A 23,220-nucleotide genomic window follows, 5' to 3' on the forward strand; every position below is an offset into this window, starting at 1 on the left:
TTCGATTCCCACCTTAGGCTGTTCGATTTTTTCAAGTTATTTTAAAAACTAATATAATTATTAATTAATTCAATTTTTGATAGTAAAGATCGAGTTGTATTTGAATGGTGCTGCGTTGCCACGTCAAGAGTATCTAGAGTTAGGCAGGATTTAAGGTCGGACCGCATTTGCGCGGCGCTGCGTGCACGGCACTGCGCATCAAAATATACTCTCGTACGTAAGCAATGAGGGCTATCGTTTTTATACTTAACAGTTGGCACCACTGGCGATTGACAGGACCTTACTCTACAGTGGCGCCATCTTGATGAATGCAAATGCGATAGTCTTCCTTACCACTTTAGCGCTCACCAGTTGGTGACACTGTCTTCGCTACTAGCAAGTGACAGGACCTTACTCTACAGTGGCGCTAACTGGTAAGCGCTAAAACGATAGCCCTCATTGAGCAGCGACGCTTTTAGCGCTCCATGCAAAATGACTAAAAAATTGACGATTTGTGCCGCGCCGGGTATCCTTCCGTTTGGCCAAATTACTTTTCGCCAAATTTCACTTCGCAAACAACTGATCGCCAAAGTTTCATTTCCCAAATGAACTTTTAGCAACTGTACTTTTCGCAACTAATTAATTTGGTCAAATTATCATTTGGCCAAATTTTACTTGGCAAATGTTTATATAGCAAATGTTTTATGTTGCCAAATATTATATCCCAAATAATTTGTTTGGTCAAATTGACACTTCACATACTTCCCACCGTTACCCACAAATCAAAGTTTAAGGCACATGATCATGGTTTTCACAAGAATTTTATGTAAAACATTGCAGAAAATAGTATGGTTGCAAAAAGTAGGTATTACAGAAAATAGTAGGTTAGGTTAGGTTAGAACAGTGACCCTTAATGCGCGAAGGCGAGCGAAGCGTGCCGCGGCAGCGGCCGCCGAGCGCTAGAATCACCTCTATTGTTAATGAATCGTTTGGAAATTTCGATAAAAAGAATGAAATAAGGAAATTAATGTAGAACAAATTGTATGTTCACTACCCACTAAACAAAATAATAACCACAAGCTAATTTGTATTCCATTCTATGCACCAATCAAATTATTTTGTAAATAGTTTATCGTGAAATATTTTTGCCTAATGAAACATTTGGCAAACCATACTTTGCCAAACAATAATTTGCTAAACAATAATATGCCAAAAACAACATTTGCGAATTAAAAGTTTGCAATAAGTTGCTTTGCCAAATGAGAATTTGCCAAATGAAAATTTGCGAAACGTTGTTTGCGATGTGATAATTTGGGAAACATTTTTTGGCCAAACATTAGTAATCCGCCGCGCCGTGCAGTGCCACGATGCGCCGCGCAAATGCGGTCCGACCTTTATTCGTAATAACAGACGCATTCCAGTACTAATCCCAAATCTATACTAATAGTTTATATTATTGTGATTATTGCTTATCATCAGTCATCTTATCAGCTCGTAGATTGTCTCGGCCGTGGCGCTCTTAATCGTGAGATCCGTTTGGTGTATGTGGTGACTCTATTATAGCTAGCTCTGTTTTTACGTGTTTACACCTGCCGCTGAATTTTGATAGCTTTTTGTACTTAGTGGTAGCTTGAAAGATTTGTATGGATATTTGTGAAACGCGTGGGAGACAAAAAAAATCAGCCGAAATCGAGGGCAGATGTTAAGTCCGAATATAAATTAGCTGTAAATATCGTGTAATCATCCCCAGAACCATAGATCCCTTAATGAACTGTTTTTATTGTTTTGAGACGCAGCGATTTAAATAATAAAATAAATAAATAAATAGTCCTTTATTGCTTCTATTCTTGTATTTAGGGTGTCCGAAGTCCCTCTAACCAATTAATCAAAAGTGTTCCATTAGTTTGGGCGTCAACATAATATAACAAACTAACACACCTACAGTACGTTGCCAATAATAAGCGCAGATTAATTATATTTAAATACTAACATCAGTAAATCAAGTGGTATTAATGTACAAATATCCAAAGAACAGGTTGTTGGATAATGCGGTGTAAGGAAACGCGAACGGGTCGTGTCCCGCATTGCGCTGTCATCTCCACAAATCAAGTTTAGCGGCGTGAGACCAAACGCAGAGCGGCCGTGGTGCAAACATAAGCGATTGTTCATTTTAATTAAATTTATTTTATTTATCTTATCCAAATGATAATTTGTCTGTTGAAAATATTATAAGCCTTCCTCTTTGGATTTAAAGGCGGACTATTTATTTTCAAATTATTTGTAGATTAGGTACTATACCTATAACTATCTGCGCTACGCTATCCACATAAGTTACACATTTTACCAGTTTTGTCTTTATAAAATATTTTTCGTCTTTTCTTCCTCGTTTTTGAAAGCAATTAAGTTACTCGTAATTTCTGAAAAGAGTTCAAATAGTAGATAATGTATCAGTTAGTTTTAACTTCACATTACGAGTAATATTACTTTTACTCAGTCTTGTTGAGAGATACTTTTTTTTGTTTATAACATAAAAACAACGTTTTCAATTGTCAGTTAACGCCGGGTTGCTATAATAAATTCTAATCCAAATTCCTCCATTAGCTGTCTTTCAATGTTTTTGGTCTAAATATCTACGGTTTTCGATGTTTTTACTTACATTTTCATAAACAACATGAAAGTGTCAAAAACGGATTGAAGTTTTACAGTTTAAGGACGGATTTCGATTGGGACCCGGCCTAAGTCACTAATGAAATATATCTTAGTTGCATTCCGCTCCCCGCTCGCATTCAGCCCCATCATTCCGCATAACGCCTCTAAGTATCAATAATTTACAATTTGCGCTCATTACTGCGCTACAATTTGACCGCCATTGTGTGGACTAGACTAGAGCGCTAATAACTTGCCAATCCATCACAATATATGCTAATATTAACTGCCATGATATTCTATTGGCCAAATATATCACTCCCAATCGCAATAGTATTGCTAATTTTTAATTGGAGCTTTATTGGTGCGTTCAAAATTGCAGTATGGATCTTAATTACTAAATCGTTCAAAGCTTTGTATTGAGGTGTTAATTTGCATATTACAATCCAGTATCCAGTCAGTAAATCCAGTTTTAAACTCATTATTTAAGGCAAATGAAGTCTACTAATAAAAGCAAGTAAAAAAACTAAAATAAAAATTCATTTATTTCAGGCCAGGGCCCATAGAATTTCAATAATAATTGCATTAAAGTCAAAGTAGCATCATAGATCCATGATCTCTATGTTTTTTGTCCAGCCAATTAAAAAACATAACTTCGCAAACTCATCTAATACAATTTAAAAAGAAAATTGCCTTTACTGAGCGCAGCCCAATTTGGTACCATTTTTTTTTTAATTTTATACATTTTTGTTTTGTATTAGAATAAGTTTAATATTGTGTAGGTATATTTTAATAAAAGTGCATGTAATTTGGTGCCAAATTATCATTTTTTCTTTCTTTCTTTAATTCAAAAAAATCATTTCAGTCCCCGTCAAAGTAGAGTTTGTTTTACCAAAATAAGTGAAACTGTTAGTAAATAACTATTGTTTTGCTCCGTTTACATTCAAAATCTTCCCCCCATTAGTTTATATCCTTATTCCATTGTGAAATAAATCAAAGATTCGTGTACAACTGTTATTAACTTAACTTCTATTATTCTTGGCGGCCTTTTAAATATCATAAATCCTGCGTTTCGCATAGTAACTGTAAATCAAAACAATGTTTGTATTGCAATCGAACCGATTCATCAAACTATGTCATAACAATCTCAAGATAATACACAACCACAGATCACTTAAGTAAGGGTAATTAATGAAGTATTTGGTTACTAAATTTTAATTAAGGAGAACAAGCGTCGTTAATCATACATAAACATTAGAATGGTGGTTCTATGTGATTGTACTTTTGCAACCGTTTTATATCGATTAGTAATAATTAATTGACATAATGTAACTTGATGCTACCCTTAGGCTTGGTTGCACCATCTTACTTTGACTTTGACAAACGTCAAAAATCTGTCAAACTCCATACAAAATGCACCGGTTATCGTCATAGTTACCGTTAAATTTAGGTGGTGCAACTCAGCCTTAGTTTTTTTTGTTTTCTTACCCTTGGGGATATGTTATTGTTCATTCCCATCTCAATAATAAACAAAAAGTTATCAATTCTAACTTTGCATAATATTAGTATTTGAATACTTGTGTTGTCATAATAAGGTCCACGATTCTTTATATCCCTGTTAAGCCTCATCGTTCGTAGAGACCATAAATTAAATATTAGTACCAGCGAACGCATATTTTAAAGTATGCATCAATAAAACAGTTATGCAACGTTGTAATATGTTGTGCCTCGCGTGCATCAAGATAGTGACGAAAAAACTTCAACAACTAGGCTATTTTTAAATAGGCATCATTATTGATAGTTTCGGGCTACTTACCAAACCAAACCAGTCTAGTTAAACAATTAATTTATTATTAATTACACATGATAATGTGTGAAAAAGTTGCAGGGTCATAAAAAGAGTAGGCACCTAAAAATCTCTACAATATTTTTAGAGATATATTAGACAGCCTGCTGCAGTCCATTGTTGAGCATAGAAATTTACAGAAATTGTCCCTTAAAAAGTAACTATTTGTATACCTATTGAAAAGTAGAGTCATGCTTAAAGTTTGTGATGGAAGAATTCTAGGAATTAGGAACACTAGGAACTAGTAGTAGTGCAGAGTGCTAATAGAACTAAGATTATTATAAGAAAAATAAGAGAGCGTTGAGGGAACGACCGTCTATTTTGGTAGAGTGACAGATAAACGTAAAAAAAAACAGTTTAAATTGGCTTAGTAATCGCGACTCAGTGACTTGGTATGAATGGGCGATATTTAGATTATGACCTACGCATGAAAATGTTAAATGTTAACGACGTGTAACTTAGTATTTCAAACACTAATTTCCGACTCTTTTATCCCAAAAAAAAGGATTGACGTCGCTTACTTTATGGCATTAAGTTTGCCTTATGTCCCAATAAATGGACACCTTAATGATAAGACTTAAGAAACCACTCAAAAGACATAGAAAAACATAATTATTATTGGCAATGATCGTCTCTTAAACTCTCTGAACCAGTGGTTCCCAAAGTTGTCTGGGCTACGACTCATCTAATAAAAGTTCCCAAAAATAAAAGGTAAAAAAAAAATGGGGTCCCAAACTCCATAGTTTGGGACCCCATTTTTTTTTTTACCCAGGAAAATGACCTATCCATACCTACCGCCGCCGGGGGACGGCAGGTTATGTGGGGCTCGAACCCACTAAAAACCTGGGGTGTTCCCTCTGCCGCATAGTGGTCGGCGCCTTGGGTACTAGAAACGACCAAGGCGCCTTGCGCGGACGTCCCGCCCTACACGGCGGGACCCAACACGCCCCCACTTAGTAGGGGGCTAGTTTGGGAAACCATGCTCTGAACCACTATTACCCCATTAGTCCGTATAGTGCAGCCCATCGTAATGACACGCAGTTTCGACAGGCAACTGGAGCGGTGTGCAACTACTCGCGGCCTAATCGACCAGGGAAATGATAGGTAGGCAGATTGCGTATTCTAAATAAGTCATTTCTAGTTCGGACGCCATAGAGATACGGTTTTGGAGTGGACATCGTAAGTATTAAGTATGGTCGCGAAATATTCATTTTATTAATTTTCTACGAGATTTAATTCCTATGCCCTGAATTCTTAGGCTGAGTTGCACCAATTTACTTTAACCGTAACTATAACAATGATCGGTGTTTCTTGTGTGGAGTTTGATTTTTGACGTTTGTTAAAGTTAAGTAAGATAATGGAAATTAGCCTTAATGTAACAATAATATAAACTTCTAAAGATATCAGATGATTTCCCAAAAGAAAAAAATAATGTTCAAAAGCGGCTCTATCATTATTATTAATAGTAATTCCGGCGCTTTCATCGCATTTAGTGAGAGAGTTTGATGAAAAGCGATTTCTGTAATACAACTCACCAATATTAGTTCAGCGGTATATCAAACGTAACAAAACAGACTAGAGTTTCCAACGCATTATTATTTTAGATATTTCGACCTTTACGTTACACATTAACCACCATCTTTCAACGGCTTCACCATTACTCCATCAAGTACAGTCCACGACATATCAACTTAAATAAAGTGGCTAATGATTTTGAACGTTATACTAAAGGGATAAAATTCAAAATCGTTTCGGAAAATTATTTATGTGATAGGGTAATGTGCGTTCGACTGTACATATTAGTTAAGGTCACGCAAAGCCACTTACAAAGTAATCAAAGACATTTTCATACACATAATTGGTTTGGAATGTTGTAACACTTGTACTTATAAACAGATACCTACTTACTTTGTTTTACGTTCTAAACCAGTTCGAAAAAATTAAGTAGTTCCCTTAGAAGAAGGCTGAAATTTTATTTAGCATTAAAGGAAATCAAAAATTATTCTAACGAGCAGTTAAGTTAATATTACAACATAAAAATGCCCGTATTCACAAACTTATATAGATACTACTTACTTTTATAGATACTATAATAGAAACTTTGTAAACCCTTGAAAAAGAGGCTGAAAATAGTGACTAAGTTTCTTGCGCTGAGTCTTCTCGGCACTGGCCCATTTACGCCCGTATTCACAAACGATGCTTAAGTGAAGCAACAAATCGAACGCACAGCGTTGAATAGAGCTTTGTCATTGATTCATGTGTCACCCTGTGCGTCCACACGCACTGTAAGACCTCATAGTAATGTTTGTGAATACGGGCGTAAGTCAGTACTCTATTATGAAACTTAGGATTAACCGAAGCAAATACATAATTATTGCATTTACTCTCAATGAAGTAACTTTGAAGGGAAATAAGGTAAAAGTCTGCTGAAACTATGTATAAAATGTGTATGGGTATTTTTATTACGTCACATTTTATGTGATTTACCAATCTGTGTTTTCAATATGATTGGTAACCCTATCAAACTTTTCACATATATTATTTACGTCGTAATGAAATGATAAAGATCTCTACAACTATTTATTTATTATTTTAATTTCAAATTCAATCAAGTCCAATAATGTCGCATTCAAAAACTCTGTGGCGGACCGATCCAACAAAATTTAAGACGGTCGAAAATTGATTCGCGATAATCCTACTTAATTACAGGCTAACTCCGAGGTACCAAAGATACCTACCACATTAGGTTACACATTGTACTGTAAAATCACCCCTAATACATAACACATAAGAGTCCACAGTGTTTAGCTTAACATACATTCGTCAGTGCCTGTAATTACTCATAGATTGATTCTTGATAATTATGATTTACTTATTGGGATAAGACCGAACTATATCATAGTATTTATTGTGTTGCAATAATTATAATCTAAAGTAATAACCTCAATTTCACGCGGTTGCGATTTATTGCAATATCTCTCTATTATACTAATAACGAATATTATTCTCAGCTATGATTTAAGAACTAAACAAAGCATACTTTTCATATTTTCGAACTCCTCCTATGTTCTTCTGATTAATTTCGTTGCGGGTCTAATGACAGGTTAACTTTCCCCCGGGACAAACTTGACCTTCACTGGTTGGGTTCTTATTGGCGGTCAAGCTGTAGATCCTGGCTACACAGGAGTTGCAGTGGTGGGAAAGAGAGGTGGGAATAGTCCCGTTTTCATATTTTTTACAAAGCTTCATACAATAATTTGACTTAAAAGAATGCTGGAATCATTCCAGGCATGAATCCCAAACAATCGTCAAATTATGTTCGTTTGTTCAGCAAAATGCTGTCCACTGAACAAAGGTTTCCCCACGGATTTCCACAACTAACGATCCAGTAAGACTTGCACGAAACTGTCGAGTTCGAATCGTTTGCGTATTCGACAAAATTCGATACTGAACCTTCAAATTAAACGATAACATGACAATTTTGATTCTCAAAATAAGTTTCGTGCTACTATTTCTCATACCTACTAAGTTCACTTTACGACACGTTCACAAGGGCGCTGTTGTATTTTCGTTCTAAATCTTTTGATGGCGATTCGAATACGCAAACGATTCCAACTCGAAAGTTTTTCGTGCTAGCCGTACCGAGCTGCTCGCATCCAGTGCTTCACAAATTATGTATTTTAACGTAATAAAAAATTTATAGTTTATTTACTACACATTTCATTCTGTCCAATAAAAATAAACATCAAAGGAATTTGCAAGTAAATAGTTTTTCCTGCGCTACAAGCCTACAAGTAATGCAGTAATCGAATTTAAATATGTAAGTCATTGCAATTCGCGGATATGTAGACCAATTATATAAGGGCATGTTAATGAGTTAGCATCTTAACACAGGGATCGGTTACGTGTATCCTTCTTAACCTGTTAGGTACTGCTTGTTTGCGTCCATGGCTAAGTTAACTAACTAAAAGAGAACTGATTCCAAAGAAACTGTTTTACTATGGTAACAAAACTGTGGTGAAATGTAAAAGTGATATTAAAAGCAGAACATGTGGATATCAAAGTTGTAAAAAGATATCTAAAATCTCTAAATCTCTCAGTTTGCTCCCTCTGTTTTCATTAGCTTCAGGGACTGATTGAAATTGTTTAAAAATAAATTGATCCAGACTTGAAAATATGACGAAACCTTTATAATTACTGTATTTTATTAAATAAGAGGCTGACAAAGGTGACTGAGTTTCTTCCGCCACTTCTTCTCAGTACCAGCCCATATTATTATGTTGTCCCGAAGTGGTGGTAGGGCAAGCTATATTTGGGACGTGTATACCCTACAAAGGGCCTATGTACTGAATAAACTATTTGAATTTTGAATTTAAATTTGACCTATTGAAAAACTCACGAAAACTCATTTATTTTTCCTCTTTAACCAACCAAAATAGCATAACATCACTTGCAAAACCGCTTTACTTTTTTGCTGCATTCAAACAAATCAGTATTTAATCATATTGTAATTTGTCTTACTTGTGTAAAGACAGCTATAACTTGTACTGTATAGCATTTACAAGCAAACTACAATATTATTAAATATTAAGAAATCATATTTAAAAACTGGATTTTGTTTCATACATGATTTAATATTTTAAATTATTTTTTTTAATTTAATTTAATGCCACGATAGCCGAACGGTGAAGGGGTCGGACTGGCCGACTCGTGATCCGGGGAACGCGGGTTCGGTCCCCGCCGCCGCTTGACTATTGTGGTGGGCTCACTCGTGACACAAGCATATTTAGCTTAGTACGAGGGGCTAACGGGAGTATTAGTAATTTGTGAAATAACAAATTACTAATAATCTTTAAAAAAAAAAAAAAAACACAAGTACCTACCTAGCTACTATGTATTTTGAATCGAGGCATCACTAAATTTATTATTAAACTGTAATTACCTAGATAAAAAAGCGAAATACTACTCACTGATTAGTCACTAAATCTCAGAAACTATAAAAACCACAAACTTGAAATTTTGCAAGTAGGGTAAAGTGTAGACATCCGCTAAGAACGGATTTAACGAAACTTCACCCCTAAGGGGGTAAAACGGGATCCACGCGTACGAAGTTGCGGGCGGCCGCTAGTTACTTATAATGCAATAAGGTCGAAATCGTCAAATCTAAAAACCCTTCTTATCCCGAGTAACGCAATGTAGCAATACCTTGTCCTATGGAATTAAATTTCACGAACAATATTCAACTTTAAATGGGTCCGGATTGCATTACCCACTGCAAATAGGTACAATATGCAATCGGAGTGTGTAGCCTGATGTGCTGTCGACTGTACCTACCTAGTCTTTGTTCATTAAGTAACAGTGTTGTATTCTTCGCCTACCAGTAAGGAAATCGGTGTGTTTTTTTAGTGATAACTGTGTTACTTGTACTGCAACCGGAGTAGTATTGCTGTGTTATAGCAGTGCCTCTTGCCCTCCGAGTATCCACGGAAGACCAGCGTCGTGGTGTCCCTTACGACACCTCGACATGATGCTGAGTGGATACCGTTTCGGTGACACGCACATTACCTACTCTCTTTACTTTTGTTAAATATTTTTGATGCTGTTTTGTGTCGCTGAATAAAATATTTCATTTTCATTTTCTTTTTTTTTCATATGGTTAATTACAATAGTAATTACAAATCAACTTCGTTCTAAGTACATTGAGTACTACCGGGTTGGGTTCCCAACACCCAAGGGACTACATAACCCACTTTTACTGCTTGCAATATTATGCCTCTCACAGAATAATTAAACAGCTTCAATGCATTGATGAATCATGGTCCAGATTCCTATTTAAATTGTGTAATCAAGGTATATATTTGCATCGGGCTTCCTACAAGCCACAATAGAAGTTTACACAGTAATCTGCCATGCTTCTATTATTCCACTTCACCCCAAGACATATCGAATGAAACTTATACCTAGAACACGCTCTAAACCAAGATGAATCATATTCTAAATTTTCGCCTTATCACACGTGTTCGTTCAATTTAAACACAGCTAAGATAAATAAAATCACCTTTTTTAATCCACTGCTGGACTAAGGCGTTCCCTATAGAACGTATCCAGACCCTGGATTGTTTGCATCCCTCACTCATTATGTTATCAGGCAACGGGTAGAGGCCTACCCATTCTACTGTTACATTTCATAAATAATCAAGAAACGCTTTCCAATTTCAAAATGTGGGTCCTAAGAGTTTAAAGTTCCTTGAGGACCACATTAACACTAGTCTATTTCGTTATAGTGAACAGTAAATGATAGATTAGAGCTAAGAAAAACGCGAACTATTCCCATCTCTCGTTCCCACCGCTGCATCTCCTGTGTAGCCAGGATCTACAGCTTGACCGCCAATAAAAACCCAACCAGTGGCGGTCAAGTTTGTCCCGCGGGACAAATAATTTTCATACACAGATAAACAGTCACACAAAAAAGTAAGAAAGACAATGCACGAATTACTATTAGATGCAACCTGCTGCAACTCCTTGTATTGTGCACGAGCTGTCCAAGCGATTATGTCCAACAAATCGCCGCTAACTGGTGCACCGATTAATTTGCTTGACAGAGTGGAAAATTGTCTACGGCCGGCCACTTACTGGACTGTACGAAAATTGCTTGTAAGCAGGGTACGAAAATAACTTGTGTTTTCAGAGGAACATGAATTTAAAGTAAAAACATCCACATTTTGGTTATTCGAACATGCCCGTGTTTATTTTACTTAAGTAATTGCGTGGTTTTTAGGTTAAAACAAATTATGTATGTAAACCCCTTTGCTTGTATTTGTGTCTGTCTTGTTTATGCGTTACTAAGGCTGAGTCGCATCAACTAACTTTAACCGTGACTATAACGATAACCGATGTATTTTGTATGGAGTTTGACAGATTTTTGACGTTTGTTAAAATCAAAGTAAGATGGTGCAACCCAGCCTCAAAGATACAAGTCTTCATTATTTTGCAGCACGTTACCTAAAATTTTTCACATTTTACTTCGATTAATATTAAATAAGAAATTTTTGAGATGTATCATAATCTCTCTATTAACGCAGCCACATGTAAACAAGAGGTCTCATTTAACTGGAGGTTTGTTTCATTGTGTCACCGATAACTAAAACGTTTCTCACTTTGCCCACAGATACTTCGTGAGCACGATCCTGCAGTTCCAGATCTACCGGGCACTCTGCGAACGCACCGGGCAGTTCATCGCGGGAGATCCGTCTCACCCGCTCCACAAGTGCGACATCTACAGAAACCCTGAAGCAGGCAGGATACTGACGTAAGTACCAATCATCACCAACTAGCTAGCGAGTGTGTAAAAAATCTATGAAGATCTTAGTGCTTGAAAGTAACTGCTAGGGGCGCTGTACAATTCGTAGTGACAAGTATAAACAGTCATGGTAAGCACACTGGTCATTTGAAAGCGACAATAACCGAATGGTGAAGGTGTCGGACTGGCCGACCCGAGTAAAAGATCCGGGGAATGTGGGTTTGAACCCCGCCGCCGCTAGACTATTATGTGCGAATAGGGTTGCCAGGTCCAAAAACACAAAAGCCGGACTCTTTGCTTCATTTGGCCGGACATTTTANGCTGGCTCACGAGTGACTCGCTTGATATTATTCTGTAGATCGACTTTCGCCTATGCGCGGCAGCTACATAAAAAGCCGGTCGGACTAGACAAAATTTGGCCGGACAAGACCGTAAAAAGCCAAACATACATGACACTTGGCAACCCTATGTGCGAATCTACTCTTAACATATTTAGCCTAATACGAGGAGTTAACGGGAATAAATTAAAAATAATTGTATCCACTGCAGGAGCATGACGGTCTCCAATTTACCAGAAGCAAGATGTATTGTGTGGAGGTCGAACCCGCGACTGACATAGTTATCCTGTATGCGAACGATCAAAAGGAAAAAACTTTAAAAATCCTGTTCAAATCAGACTAGCTTTTTTGCATTGTTATATTTAACATATAAAATACGAGTAATAATTAATAATAATAAATGATTGTTCCAACTATCACACCAATTACCTAACTCTAAGGGCCAGAACAGACGGTGAAACGCAACTGCAACTGCTAGTTACTTTTAAGTTGCATCTAAGTTTCTGCCATAGCGTCCGTTGAGAGACCACACATGACGCGACCAGTTTGAAACTTTCAGTTTCAGTTTCATTCATCAGAATCACCAGAAAGTTGCAGTTTCGTTGCAGTTGCGTTTCACCGTCTGTTCTGGGCCTAAGCTAAATACCAATAATTTTAATTTTAAACCTAAGAAACATAAATAAAAAGCATTTTAATTGATCATAATTGACCCGCATGGAGTCAAATAACAATTTTTTACACTCTGCCATTGTATAATACACTCGTTCCAATTAAACAATCAATTAGATTTCGTTTAATTCGTAATAATTCTCAAAACAATAACAATATAATACGTATAATAAAAATACTTACATAATTTTGATAGCTTGAAAATGTAAAGAAAGAAAAACGTTTAGGTGGTACAGTCAGTGGTTCTTAACCGGTGGTCCGCGGACCACTGGTGGTCCCTGGAGGCATTCCAAGTGGTCCGCAAAGACGTCGTAAGAAACAAGTGATGTGACGTGATGAGTAGAGACAGCACAACGCAAGCGGCGCACAGTGGGCGAGAAATCGACCTCCGCTTTCATAGGATTTTAAAAAAAAATCATTCTTATTCTCAAAATGACCTTACCTATACACCCACGAAGTTTGTCTAACCTTTCGTGGTCCCTGACAAAACAGAAATTTGGTAAAATGGTCCCTCATGACTTAAAGGTTAAGAACCACTGGTCTAATAGTTCGTGACTCTCAAAGTAGTCAAAAAGTTCGCAACACGTCTCTGTTACACTTACGCCCTTATTCACAAACATTACTATGAGGTCACACACTGCGCGTAGACTCTATAGGGTGACACACGAACCAATCACAGAGCTCTATTCAACGCTGTGCATTCGATTTGATACTACACTTAAGCAAGCATCGTTTGTGAATACGGGCGTTAGAATAAGGATGTGTTGTCAACTTTTCGGCCACTTTGAGTGCTACGAAATACACTCGGCATCAAATAAATCGCACCTCCCACAACAAGCACTTCTCAAACGTATGCATCCCCACTTCCCACCAACATTGGTTCCATTTGAAAGCCTAGTTCTAATCTTCATTTCATTAAAGGAAAGGTTTTTACCCCAAAAATGTGTCTTTAGAAGGATCCAGAGTCACTTCTTCAAAAAATAGGTAGTTACGCTTGAACCAAATTTTATGGCTATAAAATTGTTAAATTGTGATTAATTGCTATCCAACTGTTAAAAATCACACGTAATATCATTATTTGGTTTTATAACCACAAAAATTGGTCTAATTGTTCCCAGAGGTGAACCCCAAGTGAGGCCTTTTTTCAAATCACATTTATGGTACCTGTTAAATGTTTATAAAAAAATAAATGTATTTAAATAACACCAATATATGTTGGGGCACCATGATTGTGTTAAAAGAAAATCTTTAAAGTTCGCGTCGCGGAAGGTGCGGTTTATTTGATGTTGAGTATATTTGACGCTAACTGTACCAAAACACGATGCAACTTTTAATTGGAAATAAAGTTTTTACTACAATATAGGTGTTGACCTTTTTCATTTAGAATTAGTTATTTTGTTTGAAGTTTTATTAATTTAAGCTACGAACTATTACGCGGAAATAAATTATTACTCCCAATAACAATCTATTTTATAAAAACTCCAGACACTATGTCATTATAATAATACTTTGACGTATTACCTTGTCAATGAATCGGTTTGCAATGTAATATTTCAAATTTTCCAAGCGTAAAGTAATTACAGGTAATAATAATACCGATAATGTAAATAATAACTCGAATACAATATCAATCAAAGGTCAATCGAAATAACTGACATTACTCCCTTCGATACGCAGTTGGCCTACGAATTACATTTCTGACGGACATTTTAGAAGTACAATCGATCGATACATTTTTGCATAAAAAAGATGTATATCTTTTACAACAATGGCGCTGATATTAAGTTATTCTTAATCGTGAGACCGCAGTGGAAGTTGATACAGCAAGTCCAATACTAAAATGTTATCTAACTACATAATTAGCTGTTGCCCGCGACTTAGGCTGATTTGAATCACCTAACTTTGACCGTTATTAAAACGATAACCGGTGTTTTTCTATGGAGTTTGACAGATTTTTGACGTTTGTCAAAGTTAAATTAAGGTGGTGCAACCAGCCTTAGACGATAGCTTAGTGTTATTCTGTTATGAGCTTTTAATTTTGTAAAGTTACATCAAGCTTCGTTCAGCCATATTTACTTGAGAGAGCAACCATTCGTAACTATGTATCTTCATAAGTAAAGAGGTCAGCGAGCCCAAAAGATAAGGAGACATGTAGAGAGCCCTACATTTTATGATTCTGACATTCATAAGTGTCAAATATTGTACAAATTGAATACAGATTTTTCATTTTCAATGCTAGCCTACCACATGTACCTTCATTATAACGAAAAATATGTCTATAAGTTAAGGGGACCTTGACCGGGCCGGCAAGGCTGGGATAAAGCATTTAAAATAATAATAAATAGAACAAAACAAAAAGAACAATGGAAACGTAGTAATCGTACGTTTATTACATCAATTTTTTCATTCAATTGTACCGGTCGAGTGAGAAAAAATCGCGCAATTCATGTAACGTATTGTTTTTATTGAGATATATTTTTCAAATATGAAACTATCAGTAAAATATAAACAACTTGCTTTTCTTACGTTAAATACAGACACAAAATAATATGTTACTATCGCATAAAAATAACTACCAGAAAATAAATATAATCCTATCTTAAAATAGGACATACTAGGTGTGCTTAGTCTCGACCATACCTTCTGAAAACAGAATCTAGGACGTCCAGATGGAAATATCAAGTAAAGAAGAAAAGTAATAATATCTTACTACTTTAAAACTCATTCATCCTACCATTAACTGTATTATCAAATAAAATAACTATATTTAAACTAAATTACTCAAAATCCGTAATACTCAGTGATGTAACAGAATATTAGCTCCTTGTACCTGTTATAGTGTTGCCATAACCAATAATCTAAAAGGGCTGTGTTTTATTAAACATAAATACCAGTTCTCAGATATTGTGCAAGCTCTATTAACAATTAGGTACCACGATCCTCTGACACAGTTTATAAAATTGAAATTATGTCATACAAACAACTAGCCTAGCAATGACGTAATGTAATTACTGACTTTGGCTCTGTGACGTAATTTTTATTATTATAATTAAAACTAAAAAGCCTTTGATACTTTATTAAAGTAATTGATTCTGAAAATCTTCTATTTGTACTGGTTTCTTATCCAATATATTTTGTTAGGTTTAATATTATTCGTATAAATAAAATAAAAATGAGTAGGGAAGTATCCATCAATATACAAATCAATTGTCTTTTATGAACGATATATTGACATTTCACGTTATACCACAGAATAATAATAAGTACTACGTACAGAAGTTTTACTTCGCGAAGGTATTTAAACAAATGTATGCTCAATGTCATTAACAATATGGTGTAATTTAGCCTGTCTCAAAAGTCAAGCACCATTTTGTTGACAAACGTCAGTGATCGGCACTGCGCCGAAGCTATAGGGCTGACTTCGGTAAAATGATGTGACGTGAGGTACCAAACTGCGGAAAATGGCGGAGGAAATACATGATTTAGCATGAATTATCATGAATAATATTAACTACTTATTTACCTCCCAGTGTCTTGAGGCAACTTAAAAAAGTACATTCTGTGTTTTTATTATTATTTAGGCAGTTAAATACTGCACAGTATTTAGTACACCATTTTCTTTATTTTCTTCCATCATACACAAGAATACGCGTGCGTCAGTCAATGTTCGCTCGTATGTGAGGCCTTGTCGAATAGTGTCCAGAGTGCTAACCATGAGTTTACGTTAGGTGTGCTCGCTAGCGACTGCGTAAAAAAATGACATTAATGGTATGACATATTGTGCAGCGCCCCTAGCGGCTACTTACAAGAAACAAAATCTTCATAGAGATTTTTGACGTACTCGCTAGCGAGCACACTCAACGTAAACTCATGGTTGGTACACTGTAGGTGGGCCATCGTGCGTGTTTTGTTTTCAATGTAAACTCGCGGAGATGAACAGGCCTGGTTATACTAACAAAACCTTTTCTATTTGCTGTAACCTTTCAATGCATTAATACCTTAAATCTACGCCAAATCATCAAGTCTCAAACGAACTTGAACTCACTTTGGTCAAATGCATTATTTTGCCCAATTATTACCAATTTACCTAAATCTGCCAAACTCTCAAGCTACCTTCGTCCTTATTCCTCAAACCCAAAGGGCATTTTTCTAAACTTCAACTTGAAAAATAAAGCAAGAATGCAGTTGCATCGTCTGGTGTCCAGGAAGTATCCACTTAGTCGATGCGGGTTTCTATTAATTCCGTTAGCACCAAGCATTGAGAGTGTCCATTGCATATATTGAGAGTGATATGCGAAATGCTGCTTTAACTAGCGATGTGAATCTGTGCCCCTTTCCTTTGAGATGGCGTGAGATTCATTCTGAGATGTCATTGTGTGAAATCAATGTCAGACTCAGCGAACCAGACACCACTACTCGTATTAGTAACAGACATACATTGAAGTAATGTCATTACTACACTTACACGTATTCACAAAGATGCTTGTTTAACTGAAGCAGCAATACTATGCGATGTCGGACGCACAGCTTTGAATAGAGCTCTGTGATTGGTTCGTGTTTGTTATTCTACCACTCAAGTATTGTCTATGAATAGGTTTTTGGGACCCTGTGCGTCCACGCGCACTATGAGACCTCATAGTAATGTTTGTGGATGCGGGTGTTACACTATTGACAGTGTGGTGGTTGGAATAAACAAAGACGGTTGGCGGTTGTAGTGCAAGAAGACCATTTATTATGTGGGAAGATTTATAATGTCATCATTGCCGAAGGAAGGAATATCAGTAATACTGAGGGTCCGTATTGCTGATGGTATTTGTTTATTTGTTTAATTACGGGATACTAAAAGATAGAGACTGAGATTTAGTCATTTTGCCCACATGGATTTAAGCATCTATGTATAGTAGTACGTTAAAAGACTATAGCGCATACTACGATCAAAAAAGCGGTAAAAACTCATTTTATTTTATTTTATTTAAATAAAACTCTAAATTAAATAACATTTTAATAAAACTCTATTATTTCTTGCAAGTATGCTTTTAAAAAGCGCTACCACTGACTCGGGGCAATAAATGCACCAGTTTTAAGAAGAATCAGCGCAAGAAACTCGGTCACTATAACATGCTCTCTTGTATTCTATATTTGTCTTGCCTAACTAGTTAAATAGATAAGTTATACTTTAGGACCAGGTTTGCAACAATGTATATTTAGTACATAAATAGACCCTGTTATATCGTCAGATGCGTTCGTGCAAAACTACATAATATACGATAGCGACCGTATTGTAGCGTTTACATAATATTTGCTGGCACTTCTATACTATATTGGTTTAATCGAGAGTTAGGGTCGTCGCTTACTAGTCAGTTTTGGGATAAGTTAAAATGAATTAAGTATGTGTGTTAAGAGCTGATTTTATGCACAGGTTTAGATCAATTGCAAACACTATGTAACTCTACAAAGTACACATTACGACATATATTTCAATTTAAAAATATTGATACAAAGACCAAACTCCAAAAATAACTAGCTTATTCAAGATTCCTATGTAGAGATGCGGATTCCTATGGGGAAAGCTGTATCCGCATCTATAACAGATGTGAACAACGCCTCAACGTGACCACGACCGCTCTGCCAAAATCGAAACGAATAAGAATATGATGTAGAGATTGTAAATATGATGGTAAAAAATCCTCACGAATAAATCGAGAAGGTCACTGAACAGAATTATTTTTGATAAAAGTTCATGAAAAGTGACAAAATCAGATGTCCAGCTACTATAAAAAACCGGCCAAGTGCGAGTCGGGCTCGCGCACAAAGGGTTCCGTAGCAGCAACAGTTAAATCAACCTATCTCAAAAACTATAAGAGATACTTTGATCAAACCAAAAATCGTTGAAAGAGTTAATTAGCATGCATCACCTCTATTTTTTTTAGAATTTTATACCCCGTAGTTATAAAAATAGAGGGGGGGGGACATACTTTTTACGACTTTGAGAGCTGATATCTCAAAAACCGTTCACTTTAAGAAAAATGTTTTTTAGAAAACTTTATATCATTTTAAAAGACCTTTCCATTGATACCCCACACGGGTATGTACATCGAAAAAAAAATTTTCATCCCTCAGTTACATGTATGGGGGGCCCCACCCCCAATTCTTTTTTTTACTATTTAGTGTCATAATTTTGTAGCGGTTCATACAACACATATTCCCATCAAATTTCATCACTGTAGTACTTATAGTTTCCGAGTAAATCGGCTGTGACAGACGGACAGACGGACAGACGGACAGACGGACAGACGGACAGACGGACAGACGGACAGACGGACATGACGAAACTATAAGGGTTCCGTTTTTGCCATTTTGGCTACGGAACCCTAAAAATGCAGTTTGCACCTGCTAAAGTATAGCCCGAACCATCCCACACTTGGTTTGACGACGCCTGTGCCCTGAACCAGGACGTATGTATATTGGCTTACTTTGCTATCCTGCAGACAGTCGCAAGTGTGCGCCGGCCCTTATCCCGCAACGTGACCGTTTGGCAGTCCTAATTACATCTGTGCGGGCTGCAGGAAGCCGGGTATATGGGCCGGTTACAAAACAACGGCCCATGCTTCTGACCGCGAAGACCGGCCGTAATGGACCAGGGCCGAAATCAGGCCCTATTTTCAATCAATTCATCTAAATATTGAAATCCGACTTATCACAGGCTTGAATCTATGGATAACATTATAAAGATTTTATGGCCCGTAATGTAATGTGTCAAAATCAAAGTCAAATTCTTCAAAGTCTCTTTATTTGTTTAGACTAATAAATAGTACTTACAAATCGTCAAATATATTGCTCTGAAGGAGCCTTACATGTCTCAATCGTTTTACCCTACCAACGCCTCTGAGACCAACATTTGGCGAGTGCTGAGAAGAAGCGCCGCAACAAACTCAGTCACCACAACAATGTGACGCTCTAAACTCGTTTTCAGCCTAACAACTTAAAGTTAGTTTTTTGTTTTGAGCTTATATTTTTACAGACACTGTTAAATCAGCTAGCATGTCATGTAATCCTATGGAACATTAGAGTAGTACAGTCAGCGTCAAATAGTTCGTGACATCCAAAGTGACCTGTAGGCCTAAGATGCGCGCCGCGATAAGCGGTTATCACGTCATTTTATCGATTTTGCCCATACATTTTGACGTCGATAAAAGTTATCACTGCGCGCATCTTAGGCCTACTGGTGTTATATTAGTATCCATATTTGTATTTCGAGTTACGTCGAAGACTGCTTACCGGAATCATTCCACTAATAAAGTCTCTCTGTTTTTACATTGTTTTCATTTTCGATCCACCTTAACCCATCTCTGTGCTCCCTTAGTCACTAAATTCAAATAGAGATCTATATTTTACCTTTCTATTACACTATGTATGGACCATTAACAAACAATTACATTCTGTTCACAAATTACGGCTTATACAAACGTCTAAAATAATGTTTTTGTTTCAATAGATATCTTATTCCGAAATGTAGATGTATGTCATATCGAAATAGTATTGTCCAGTTACAATATTGGTAGAAATAATGCCGATTGTAATGTCAAATATAGGGCTTAGATTGTCATTTATGTTTGGATAAAATTTAAGACTGCTTTCTTGGTTCCACCGACGGTTTTAGTCTTGTGGTCTGAGAGCTTTGAATTTATTACGTCAGCAAATGTTATTTCACTATGTTTATTAATATAAGTACAGATAACAGCATTTTATCAAGTTATAATAGGTATTTGTATTTGTTACAAACATAAGATGCCTCTTCAATGAAAATGGTTTATTATAAACAAACACACTTCATGTGAGACACAACAATATTGAAGTATCTGAAATATTTCACAGGTTTTAAATTCAGATGAATTATCTGACGTTAGATAGTCATGAAATCTCCGCAAATCTGAGTACAGCTAATGTAATGTTTTAACTACAACCAATTAGTAGACATAATAATACATGAAAAACTTCTACAAATCAGCTCATCGCGTCTTTCTGGCAAATAGAAGATTTGGTATACACTTACAACCTCATCATCATCATCATCTCAGCCATAGGACGTCCACTGCTGAACATAGGCCTCCCCCAGCTACACTTACAACACTACAACGTATTTCCAAATACAAGTGAATATGTAAAATGGTTAAAATAAGGTTTCTATTCAAAATAAGGGCTTATTTCATCGATTGTCGCTGAATTTAACCAACCGAGTCGTGACCGAACTAGGACTCGGTTACATAACTCCCACTACCGTAAGACAATGTCTGCTCCCGGCTTCGCTTATGTAAACGAGCGGTCAGTGGTTGGATATTTAGGACTTTAAAATACAGGGTGTTTTTAGGTTGAGTCTTTTATGTACTACTTTTCCCAAGAGATTAAAAAGAAATTCTATATTTTCGGAACTGGTTTGTTTATTTGTTTATTTATGAATGAGTTGTGTTTTGAGTTCCTGTCACTCCTCATGCCACTTTACAGCAAGCAATGTCACACTAAGGCTGGGTTGCACCATCTTACTTTAACTTTAACTAACTTCAAAAGTTTGTCAAACTCCATACAAAAAACACCGTTTTTGGTGAAAGTTATTGTTACAGTAAGATGGTGCATTTGAAATGACTCAATCGGACTTACCTCTCAAATCAAAAGCTTTCAGCAAAATCTCAAACAAAACGCTCAAATCTCGAAACTCAACTCTTCACTAAAGTTATCGGCTTAATATTGTCAAATTCTTTGGTCACGTCTCTAGAAATGAGAACTCGATGGAGAGACTGGTAGTTCAGGGCCAGGTGGAAGGCAGGAGAGCACGCGGTCGATAGCCAACCCGCTGGATAGACGCCATCACGAAGGCCACTGAGTCCACCATGGTCCAATGTACTCGCGACGCCTCTAACCGTCAGAAATGGAGCACATCGCCAGGAGAGCTACCCTCGGAGATAACATCACCCCACCATGTACCTCAGCTCACCTCGTCAGCGCAACCACGACCACTCTGACAAGAGTGCCCGACTAAGAAGAAGAAGATTGTCAAATTTTGTGTCTAAAAATGGATCAAACAAACGGTACATTTCCACCGGTCAATTGTTTCAGCCATTATGCTCACTTATGTAATAGTCCTGGGTCTGTAAGGCCTATAGTTATACGTTTACTTAGCTTCCGGCACTACGCGGCCTGGTTCCAACGAAATTGGAGCCGGTAAAGTCTCCTATGTTATGTTATTGGTTAACCTACTTTTGTTCACGGTCACTTAGCCTGGTGGTTTATGTACCATTACCCTCCAGTAGCCTTAAGAAGAGCGGGTTCAAATCCTAGCGGGTACAAATGTCAGTAGGATGGATGTAAGATTGATATAAAGTAGTAAATATTTTATGTTTAAGTTAACGTTGTCTTAGATGTTTATGTTATTCTCATAAGTACATGCTTTAAATAATTTGTTGAAATTAAACATACCTAGTCTTTCCTCACAAAATGTTTCTTCGTTGTCTAGATTGTGACGTTAAGGCTGGGTTGCACCATCTTATTTTACTTTGACAAACGTCAAAAATCTGCCAAACTCCATACAAAAAACACCGGTTATCGTCATATTTACGGTCAAAGTTAGGTGGTGCAACTCAGCCTTAGTGCATCAAAAGATCATCAAAAATTTAGCAAGCAGTCAATTTAATAATTTCACATAGCGAACTTTAAAATTATTATACTCATATTTGCTTTGCTCTGCCATGTCATGGATAAACATACTTGATTATGGTCATTATATCGTTTAAAATAAACAAATAAAATGCGTAGTGTGTCAAGGAACTAGCGTATAACGCGTGCAATTGTTTACCCAACTGCCTTGCCCTGCATACCCGCGAAATTCGCACCAACCGCACATTAAATTGTTCAACAAGACCCGCAATCCATACACAACTAATAATTATGGCTCCAACTGTGAATAATTCCGAATCGGAGCCGAAGCGTGTTTTCTAGACGTTTCTAATGCAATAACTGCTGTGTGGGGAAACACCGGTATATGGAATGCTGGATTTAAAAGTAAATGATTCCCGAACAGCACCTGAATCTTTGCAGCAATATAATCTCATCTATAGGTTTCTATAGTCTCTCTCGTATACTAAAAACTGACTGATAAGGACATGTACTGGACTATTCCCACCTCTCGTTCCCACCGCTGCAACTCCTGTGTAGCCAGGATCACCGCCAGTACAGCTTGACCGCCATAAAAACCCAACCATGTACACAATAAGTTGGAAGATCAGAAAAACAACTGCTTTATAGTATTTTTTCCGTAAGAGCTTACGAGACACCTAAACTCGAAGAACCTAAGACCAGTGTGTGCGTGCGCGCCGCATACGTGTTGGCGCGCTCACATACAAACCGCGCCCGTGCGTTCCTATGAAGATGACCTACTAATTTGTATTTAC

The 23,220-nt window shown here is 36.7% G+C and overlaps 1 protein-coding gene across 1 annotated transcript in view; it reads left to right on the forward strand.

Annotated features, from left to right (window-relative positions):
• Nucleotides 1-23,220, forward strand: part of LOC114358391 (angiotensin-converting enzyme-like protein Ace3) — a 43,143-nt gene that overhangs the window by 17,015 nt on the left and 2,908 nt on the right. The window contains exon 2 of the mRNA XM_028312389.1: nucleotides 11,640-11,780. Within this exon, the coding sequence (XP_028168190.1) occupies nucleotides 11,640-11,780 (141 nt within the window). The remainder of the gene's footprint in view (nucleotides 1-11,639; nucleotides 11,781-23,220) is intronic.

The sequence above is a fragment of the Ostrinia furnacalis genome, unplaced genomic scaffold, assembly GCF_004193835.3.
Source record: "Ostrinia furnacalis isolate ACB-3 unplaced genomic scaffold, ASM419383v2 OfSCF0058, whole genome shotgun sequence".
In the NCBI taxonomy this organism is placed as follows: domain Eukaryota; kingdom Metazoa; phylum Arthropoda; class Insecta; order Lepidoptera; family Crambidae; genus Ostrinia; species Ostrinia furnacalis.